Genomic DNA, 10,789 nt, shown 5'->3' with positions numbered 1-10,789 from the left:
AAATTCCACCAGCTGGTAAAAGGCCAATCATACATTTAACGGTGTTATGATTTTTATAACGACTAAAAGTCAATTGCTGCATTTTTGGATCAGAGGGTTTTTGAATGAGAAATTCCGTAGCATCCACAGTAACCCCGCACCGCAGGTCTTGAAATGCTTTTTAAAATCAAAAGGCCTATTGTCATACACTTGTTCTTTGGTGGGCCATATGCCAACACTTTTCACTTTTTTGTACACCATTTGAGTGCAATTTGTAAAAATGCCGGAAACTGTGCTCTGTGAATCACCACACAGTAGTCCCAGCAGTTCCTCGGACATTCCAGTTTTCAATTTAATGAAATAAATAAATTGTGTTGCATCACTTCGTCTGCGGCTAAGAACAAACGAATAGCCTTGAATTGTTGACTGGTAAAAACAGTTAAACAATTTATCTCTTTTTCATCTTTCACATTATCAGCACCAAGTTTAGTTTATTTTAGCTGTGTCTTCAAATTTTCATTTCCAGCTTTCAAATCAGCAATAACATTCAATAAATGAGAAACAATATCACACTCTGTTTGAACAGCAACTTCAAAAGTAGCTAGGTCGTCCACTTCGGCACCCTCTTCTGTATTAGATACATTTGGTGGTTTCCTAAAAAAATATTCAAGATAAGAAAATTTATAAAATTAATACATAACATAAGCACACATTTCAATTTTAAGAAACCTTATTTTTCTTCCCTTCATTTCCAAGAACCGAAGAAAAGATTACATCTTTTTCTGTTGCACTCATATGAAATTTCCATTTTTTTTTTTTTTTTTTTTGGGCATTAAAAAAAAGGTAGACATGCCAGGCTGTCAACAGTTTGTAAATGACAGACAGGAATTCTATATTTCTTGAAACATCGGAGGGACATTAATGGCATTGACGAAAAACCAAAGGGTGACATAACAGGGTTTAGGGACCTGGAGCCAAACTTTTTTGATGCCCCCCCCCCTTCAAGAGGTACCCATCGAGACTCCCCGCCCTGCTCCACCCGAAGGCTTTTCAGGGAACTAGCGAAAGCTAGGGAGTCTCTCGTCGTCTAACCACAAGTATGATGCCAGCCAACGATCCGGCTGTGTTCCTCTGTTTATTTGAGTGATATACAGGACTACCGGTCGGAACGGTAGTGAAAATAAAACATAAACTCTTGGTTAAATGTAGTATTTACAACACATTGCCAGCCGCTGTGCTGGCGGGTGCTGGGAATTGACACTGCCTACAAAGTAGGGATTACATATCCGGTCCCAGCTCCGGGTAATCAGGCTCAGTCTTCATCTGTCGGCTGTCCTCAGTGTTGTCCTTTCTGATCTTCATCTATCTCGTTCAAGGTTGTCTAAGTCAGGGTCGTCAAGGTCGGGGTCGTCAAATCCGGGTCGTCAAAATCAGGGTCGTCGAAATCGGGGTCGTCGGAATCGGGGTCGTCATTATTCTGTTGAGATGTCCTGCTGGAAAAAAGGGGAGGCAGTAAGTGTTCTTTTAATTTCATTACAAAATTTGATAAAGTCTGCATTACAGAGGTTACCGCTAGTGTCCAGGACTGTAGGGACTCTGCCGCCTGTGGATGTTCTGCAGTTGTTAGTTATGTAGCAATTATTTAAGTAGTGGTTTATTGTTCCAGGTGTGTCACATATTGTGCACATTGAATTTTGAATAATTTTAAACCTGCTTAAGTAGGCGGGGGTCTTAAAATGTTCTGATATTATTTGGTTTGCAATGGGATCTGAAATTTTGCATTTGGGGATTTTATTTATGAAACGATAAGTTCCTCTTCCGTTTGCGGCATTGTCCCAGTCGTTCTGCCATCTAGCTAGTGCCCTCTGTAATGCTAAATGCCTAAATTTTTGCCTCGAGATGTTAAGAGGCGTAAATTCAGTTAAAGTCGTTGCGACCTTTGCCTCAGCATTTGCCCTTTCATTTCCCATCCAGCCGACGTGAGCTTTAATCCAATGAAAGAAAATTTTATAACCGGAATTTACTAGAATTTTGAAAGCAGTTAGAATTTGAGATTTGAGGGGAGAAAGTCCTTGACAAGGATTAGATAGGGCAAGCAGAGATGCTCTACTGTCTGAATATAGGTGAACTGCGGCACCTTTTCTGAATTTTTGTGCGAAAATAAGGGCTTGTTCGATTGCTTTCATCTCTGCTTGAAAAACGGTATTGTAGTTGGCTAGTTTTTGCCTGTAAGATGAGACCAGGCTGTCGTAGTAATACACTACAAAGAACAGGCCTGTTGCATCATCAAGGTGGGAGCCATCAGTATACAGGCTGTACTCTTGAAATGGTTCCGGGGGGGGGCATGATCGAAAACTATTGAAGAGGTGTCAGCTGGATGGGTGTCCCAATGCTCCATCTCCAAAGACTCCGGGGTGACAGTTAAATCGTTAAGTACCAGTTCTTTTAAAAGATTCTGTTTTAAATCAAGAAAATTGAGTTTGCTCTCCATTAGGTGGAGTAGGGGTATGCGTCCAGAAAGGATATATAGCACTTCGGTGGAGGTAGTTCTGTAGCAGCCAGTTATGGCAATTAGCCAAGGTCTGATGCAGTTATTTAACTTAGTTTTTAATCTTTTAAGTTCTAGGGTTCTGTGTCCCCAAGCCCCATATCCATATAGTACTATTGGGATCACAACCGTTGTAAGTAACCTGTTTAAAAGATTTATCCTGTCTGTGTAGCCTAATTTATATATTAGGTTTTTAAATTTTATAAGCAGTATATCGATTTTATTTCTTTTAAGTTTAAAATTATTGTCAAAGTTTAGTTTTTTGTCCAGGGTTAGTCCCAGGTACGTAATTTCATTTTTCTTCTTGATATTTTTATTATTTATTTCAAATGATGGAGAGTGTTTCGAGGAAGGAGAGGCGGGGAGGAGTAGGGCCTCTGTCTTTTCTTCATTGATTTCTAGCTTATTTAATTTGCACCAGCGAATTATTTCGTTTATTCCGTTATTGGTAGCCTGTTGCAAGTTTTTAAATGAGTTTGCTTGGGCTACCAGTAGGATGTCATCTGCGTAGCATAATATGTTAGTATCTGGGATGTTGTAGGAGCTTAAGAGGTCAGCAATGAGCGTGTTCCAGTAAACTGGACCGCTGTTGGACCCCTGTGGGCAACCTTTGTTTAGTTGTTTTGTGTAGGTGGTCTTTCCAATTGCATTAATATATGAGATGGTGCGTTCTCTAAAAAAGTCTATGATTAAGTTTAATAGATTCTGTGGCAGATTGCTTTCTTCAAGTACTTGAATTAATTTTGGCCACCATACATTGTCAAATGCTCCTTTTACATCAATTTTTATTAGTACCGAGTGTTTATTTTCGGTTTTGTTTTCTCTTAGTTGTTTAACTAGGTTTCGGAAAGCCTCCTCCGTGCCTCTCCCTCTCGTGAATCCATATTGGTTTGGTGGAATTAGGTTGTTAATCATTTGGTGGTAAATTATTCTGTTTGATATGAATTTGTCTAGCACTTTGCCTAGTGTGTTGAGGAGGGATATCGGACGATATTTGTCATTAGGCTTTCCCTGCTCATCTGTTTTGTTTATTAAGATAACTCTAGCCCTCTTCCATGCTGTGGGGAAAGTCCCCAGGTCGAGGCATTTATTATATAAGTTTGTTAAAGTTTTGTTATGCTTTCGCTCTATTTCTTTAACCAATTCATTTGAGATGTTGTCGGGCCCACTAGCTTTTTTATTTTTAAAGGATTTTATAATCGATTTTATTTCGTTTTGAGTGAAAGGTCTATCTAGGTAAGTATTTAAGATTGGTGTTCTATTACGTATGGTTTTATGTTCATCTGTGTCAGTTGCACAGTTATCCTCTTTAAAAATGTCATCTATTATTTCGGTAATTCTCAGATCGTTATTTTTATTTTCATTATTAATAATGGTGGTCTTTTTAAGGATTTTAGAATTTGCGATTTTATAGGGTAGCCCAAAAGGGTCCCCTTTACTATTTTCAATAAAGTTCTTCCAAGAAGCACGCTTGTAATGATTGATTAATTTCTTATATTTTGCACGCTGTTTTTGGTACTCTGTTAGAATTTTAAGGCGATTTGGGTTGTCTATTTTAAGAGCGTTTTGATATTTTCGTCTTAATGCTCGGGTCTTTTTACGACTTATATTTAGTTCGATATTCCACCAATTATTACTCGTATTCCTGTCGTGTGTTTTTGTTAGCCTTTCTGCTACTATCTTTTCTAGGGTGTTGTTAAAGGTGTTGACTATTGTATTAAGTAATTCTGGGCTATTACAGCTATTGAGATCATTATCTAAGTTATTGAATAGCTTAGAATGTTTAGTGACCAATTTTTCTATTTTAATCTTACTTTTACTTATGAATTTAATTTTGTCTATTGTAGTATGAAGTTTAATTTTAAATTTTAGCAAGCAATGGTCGCTAAAGGTCTCTTCGCTGCTAACCTCCCAGTCATTGATTATGTTCTTAATATTATTAGAGCATAAGGTTAAGTCAATCCAACTTCTACCCACTGAGGATAGATAAGTTGGTGGGCTATCGGTAGTATTCAAGACACATATATTGTTTTTATTTAGTAGATCGATGATTAAATCACTTTTATTGTCAGCCTGGGGTGCTCCCCAAAGTGGGTGACATGAGTTGAAGTCTCCTCCAATGATATAACTATTTATTGAGAAAGTTAAAGTCTGTAGGTCGTAGAGAGTTTGCCTGGCAATTTCAGAGTCTCTATCTATGTAAACCGATATAAAGATTATTTCATAATTGTATATTTTGGTTTTAATTGCTAGAATGTCTCTTTTTTGAGTGATGACTGTTATGTTTAAACCAGGGTCTGTCACGATAATGGCAACTCTCCCATCGTCGGAGAAGTATTTAGACCACGTTAGTGGGATATTTTGCAATTTGTTTTCTTGAATTAGGGGTTCTTGTAAAAGTATGATATCTGGGAGTGTAGAGAAGTTCGACTGGGAGCTCAGTGCTTCGAGAGCCTTTCTGCAATGGTTAACATTAATTTGAAAAACGTTTAAGTTAGAAATGATAGTTTATGGAGTCTTTAATTTTGTCCATATGGTAACGGTAAATGGGGCAATCGGGACTGATGGGCTCATGCATGACGTTGAGGTCGCAATTTTCGTCTCTATTTGCAGTTCCACAGTTGGTGCAGTATGGAGTTTCAGCTTTGCACTCAGCCCTCGTATGATTACGGGAGCATTTTGTGCAAAGCTGATCCTTAGCTCTACAATTGGTACTTATATGGCCGAATTGGAGGCAGTGATGGCACCTGCGGGGTTTCAGGTATTCCATCACCTTAAATACCTTCCAATTCGCCGTTATTTTTTTTCTTCTATTGTTTATTAATTTATGGAAGTTTAATCCATTTACTTCGAAGACAGAGTGATATTCCCCCTCTGTCTTCGCCTTGAATTTAAATTTAAAAACCCCCTCCCCAGAATCAGAGTTCAAAACCTCCACCAACTGTGGGATATCTTCTTCATTTGTATTATAAACTATAATTCTTGGCTTTAGAACCATGGGACGTTTAATGTGGAAGATATTGTTTAGTGCGTCAATCTTTTTAAACTCTTCTATGAGCTTATCTATGTCTTCGGGGGTTTTCCCCTCGACTACAAGATTATTGTTTTTACTTTTGCGCACGTTTGTTATATTTATGTTTCTGTCCCTAAGTTTGAGGTTCTTCCTAAGTGCCAGTTCGGCATGCTCAGCTCCCAAAACCCCCTGCTGGTCTGAGATTACGACCATCCTGTGCCTAATTGGGACGGGCCTGTGGTCTATAGGCTTTGCAGCCTCAGCAAAAGACCGTTGAGGGGGAGCCATAGGCAAAGGTGGCTGGGGGGGGGGAAGACATAGGGGGGTGGACTTCAATTTTTCTAGTTCGGCTGTAGCCTGTTGATATTTGGCAGCAAGTACCATGAGTTGGGTAAAGAACCCTTCTATGTTATATGATACATGATTAAATGTCTCCCTATTCATCTTCTTATTAATTTTGCAGTTGCTAATATGATCCAAAATTTCCCCTCTAAAAATTGATCCCCTCACCACTTCTTCACAATTCAGAAGGTTAGGGTTAGTAGGGGGGGAATCCTTGATTTCAGCTTGAACCCTAAGGGCCTCTGCCAATCTAAGAGCCGCCTTGTTTCCTATCATCTCGAGAATTCCCGAGGCGAACGTGGAATCGAGGTCGGAGAAAGCATCTACGCTTTGGCCCGAAGGCGAACTCACTAAATCTTTATTCATTATGGTGTACTGATCATGATAATACCACGGTTCCTTCCAGGGATATCCACGCCCGCTACATGGGTCCCCAAGACTTTCTAACGTGAAAGGCTGAACCGCTGTGACTTCCGCTAACAAAGGAGTGGGAGGAAAGAGGAATACGTACCCAAAATGGGCACGGCCAAATGAAGGGCACCGAAGTGTTCCCCCATCCGGGGATTTCTCGCATTCCTCCATCCTCCCCCCCCCCCTCTGATAGAGCTGACGAACTAGCCAAGGTCCGCCTGATTTACAACAAATCAGGAAAGTCAAGGACCCGCCTACACTCAAATCAGCAAGGCCCTGAAAAAAGGGCTGCCCTATGGGCAAAAGCTGCTTGCCGGGGAAAGGGGGGAAAAAAAAGAAAGTCACGGCAAAGCTAAAACACCCCTCCCAAAACAATTACAGTTAAATAAAAAAAAATAAAAATGGGGGAAAAAAAAAAAACCTAGCACTTCCTACCACTAAAGTTCTCTGTTCCTCAATTTTTATCAAAAAAAAAGAAAAAAAAAAAAAAAAACTAAATCTATTAGAGGAAAAAAAAAAAAGAAAAAAGTTAAGTCCCTATCACCAAAAAAAAAAAAAATCTCTGACTAAAACAAACAGTTAAGTCCCTACAAAAGCGAAACAGATAAGTCCCTAGAAAACAAGTTAAGTCCTTACAAAATAGTTCAGTCCCTACAAAAAAAAAAAAAAGTCTTTACAAAGGAAAAGAATTTAAGTTCCTAAAAACAGTTAAGTCCCTATCAAAAAAAAAAAAAAAAAAAGAAACAGAGAACGCCCTAGCACGGCAGCCCCTAGAAGGCATCGGCGAGAAAAAATGGAAAAGACAAACCAGCGGCCTGACAAAGAGCAGCCCTCGGTCCGGTCGTAGGTTCCGATTGACCCCCACCGCCGCAGGTACGGGCCAACTGCAGAAGCAGTCCCGACGCGGGGCGGTGACGAGTAGTCTTTCGGTCCCTCTTACCGTGCCTACTCTGCTCGTCTCCTCACCAACTGGGGTAAGAAAGGGAGGGAGGCTTCATCTTAAGGATGAAGTCTTAGTGTGACTAGACCCGCGCTTGTGCGCAACAAGGCGGGAAGCCCTACACGGAATTTCAGAGGTCCCCTCACTGTCCGTTTCGAGCGACTGAGGCGCGCGCAGAGCGAAATCAATGCGGCCCCCAGAACCAGTACTCGTCGTTACAGCAAGGAGGACGACCTTCCTTCCGTCCTACTAACCCTACGGGTGAAAAACACCATGGTGGGTCTAGTCACGGGGAGCCCTAACGGGGTCTGTCATGATTGCCCTGATGACATTCTCAGAAACTGACAGACCCGGGAAACAGCTACGGGTTGAGAAAGATTTAGTACGGGTTCACCGGCCGGAGCCAGTTAGCAAGGCTACTGAGTTGTTCACGGGTAGAGTTACTATGCTCATCCGTTCCCCTCTCTGTATATGCCTTACTCCCTCGAGCAGATGGAAGGAACCGCCCTGCCAAGGCAAGGCCGTCCTTCGAACCCCTGTTTCAACAGCTACGAGACGCGAGATCTCATCGCCTTATCCTCCTGGGCATCTGCTCTCTCAAGCCCCCGCGGCACGACAAGCCACTTTCTCGATGCGGGGGCCCTTCAAGAGGTATGGTTCCGGGTATGTTTTAGCTTTGGCAGTTGTGCCCCCTCCCCCATATATCACCCCCCCAAAAAAGAAAAACACTCCTCAAAACTATCCCCCTAAAAATTTCAATGGAGCAGTTTGTGCCATGTTTTTAAGTGCTTTTAAGTTTCAGAACTTAAGTGATTTACAATTTTTGCAGCAAAAACAGGGGTGTTCTTGATTCAAAAATTTTGAACTGACAACACTTTCTAAATTTAAAATATTATTCAAAATAAAATCTTTTTAAAAATGATTTCTATCGAAGGTTACAATATTTTTTTGTATTCATGTTTAAAGAGTTTTTTTTCGGGGGGGGGGGGGAAGGGTACGAGTTTTTTTACAGATTCAGAAAAATTGCACACTATCTTTAGAAAATGTTACTACAGTCGAGTTTCATACCAATATATAATATATATATATATATATATATATATATATATATATATATATATATATATATATATATATATATATATATATATGTTACGGATAAAGTTAGAATAGCGGGTAACCCTAGCTTTAACCGGTTAAAGCGGGGATTAGCACGCCTTGTGGCTAAAGCCCGAAGAGCTTTTAATGTTTCCCGCTTTAACCGGGTAAAACTGGGTCTAACCAACATCAGTCGGTTAAAGCCCGAAGTTAAGTTTTAAATTTTTATGAAGCAATATTTTATAGTTATAGGTAGTATACAAATGAAAGTAAATCGTAAATAAAGATATTAAGTTATCAATAAAATATAAAACAAAAGTAATCAATAAATAAGGACATTAAGTTATATATTAAGTTTTTTTATACGTGTAGGTATAAGTAGTACACAAATAAAAGTAAATCAAGTTATCAATAAAAATAAAAGTTAAAAGTAATTGATGAATAAGGACATTAAGTTATTAATACGAATACAAATTAAAATAATCAGATATATTTTTAACTTCTATTTGTTATTACAAGATAAACTTGAATGGCATTTAGAGTTTCATAAAATATTTGCCGCTTTGCAAAGACATTTTTTGGTTCTACATTTTGTTTTACAGTGGCATTTTTTGAATTCTTGATCACCAGAAGTTGATTGTAGGTTTGCAAGTTGCCGTAAAGATTTGTTCACATCTGAAACATCCCCAATGTCTACAACTTGGGATTCACATACAGTAAATTGATTTCTTGAAAACATTTCAGGAATTGTTCCTGTCTCATTACCCAATTTATACAACCCGTTCTCATTACATTCAAGAACTGTTAAAATAATATTTCTAAAGTCACCCCTGCCTCTATCTACGTCAGGAATTTTAACTCTTACGTTATCACCAACTTTGCAAGGTGGATACTTAGTATTGGACAAAGATATCATTTTTTTAGCCTGTTCTCCTAAGTTTGCTTTCGCTTCGTTTCTATTATTAATTATGTTATCTTTTTTAGGAGTATAAATCACATAATCCATTTACAGTGGCTCCCAAAAGTGTTCGTACACTTTGAAATTTTTTAGTAAAACCAAATTAGCGCGACAGTTAAGCAGGACAGTTTACAGTAGAGAAGTTGTAAATCTAAGTTACGCTGAATGACTAGTTTATAATATGTTTTGTCCTCCATTATTCTCTTTAATGGATGGAGATAAACTGGGTCTTTGAATTATTAACTCTACTGTTATATATAAACTTGGCGAAAGCTGGTGCTGCTGAGGTCTCAGAGCCAACGGCATCACTCACCTTTCAGGAGATCCACTCAAAGATTAAACACAGGGATAATATCACTTGAATTGTCCAGCCAGAACACCATTGGTAAAGATGTTCACGACCTGGTGGCTCCCTGACCCCTGGGTTTGACAGACAGGAACAAACAACTCTTGCCCGTTTTCGTAGTGGACATCTTAAAACTTTAAAATTTTCGGAGGGACTTTCAGACTTGTTCCAAGTGTTCCTTTGAGCAGGCCTCGCCTGACTATATACTGTTGTGCCTGGGGCTCTTCAGGAGGGATCTGACTGGAGACCCACTGACGGTGTTGGCACCCAATACAATATCTGGAATCATACCTGTTGTATGCAAGGCCATTACGCAAGTACTGAAGGAGAAGATGAGAGTGCCAAAAACTCGAGAAGAGTGGTTGCAAGTATCTGAGGAGTTTTTCATGCAGTGGAACTTTCCAAACTGCATTGGAGCTCTTGATGGGAAACACATTGAAATTCCTCCACCACGGAATTCCGAGTCAACGTACTGGTATTATAAACACTTCAATAGTATTGTGCTGTTGGCACTCGTCAATGCCCACTTGAAATTTTTATTTGTAGACGTTGGCACAAATGACCGCATCAGTGATGGAGGAGTTTACAATAAGTGCACCCTGAAGAAATTCATTAAAGGCCTAAAACTCAACATAGCAGCAGGGAAATTTCTTCCTAGCACAAATGTTCCTGCTCCTTTCGTAATAATGGCCGAAGATGCTTTCCCGTTTGAGGAGAACATCCTCAATCCCTATAAGGGAACATCCCTCACAGAAGAGATAATATTCAATTACCGCCTGTCAAGGGCTCGAAGAGTTACGGAGAATGCTTTCGGCATCTTGGCCAACAGGTTCCAGGGTTTTCCAAAGCGAAATTTTGACTCTCCCTGTAAAGGTAATAAGTATAGTCATGGCTGCATGTAGCCTTCACAATTTTCTGCGGTCAAGATGCTTGGAGCTTTACTCTCTTTTACCGAGCCTCGACAGGGAGGAGGTTGTGATAAAGAAAATTTTCAAGGGAGCTGGGGGCACAATACGACTGCATTACCTCCTTTGAAAACTAATAAGCGATCTGTTCCCTGGCAAAAAGACATGATTAAATTACACTAAAGTGCTATATTTTGTACATAAGTGTTTTGTGAATAAATTGTTTCATTTTATCAATTATTTGCCATT

General features: G+C 39.5%; 1 protein-coding gene across 1 annotated transcript; it reads left to right on the top strand.

Moving 5' to 3' along the window:
* Nucleotides 1-7,704: 7,704 nt before the first annotated feature.
* Nucleotides 7,705-10,537, top strand: LOC129230213 (uncharacterized). The gene is made up of 2 exons (XM_054864615.1): nucleotides 7,705-7,884; nucleotides 9,824-10,537. Exons 1-2 carry the CDS (start codon nucleotides 7,705-7,707, stop codon nucleotides 10,535-10,537), a joined length of 894 nt encoding a protein of 297 aa, XP_054720590.1.
* The last annotated feature ends 252 nt before the right edge of the window (nucleotides 10,538-10,789 follow it).

This window comes from Uloborus diversus, chromosome 9, assembly GCF_026930045.1.
Source record: "Uloborus diversus isolate 005 chromosome 9, Udiv.v.3.1, whole genome shotgun sequence".
NCBI classification, from domain to species: domain Eukaryota; kingdom Metazoa; phylum Arthropoda; class Arachnida; order Araneae; family Uloboridae; genus Uloborus; species Uloborus diversus.
This window is presented reverse-complemented; position numbering and strand designations above follow the sequence as displayed.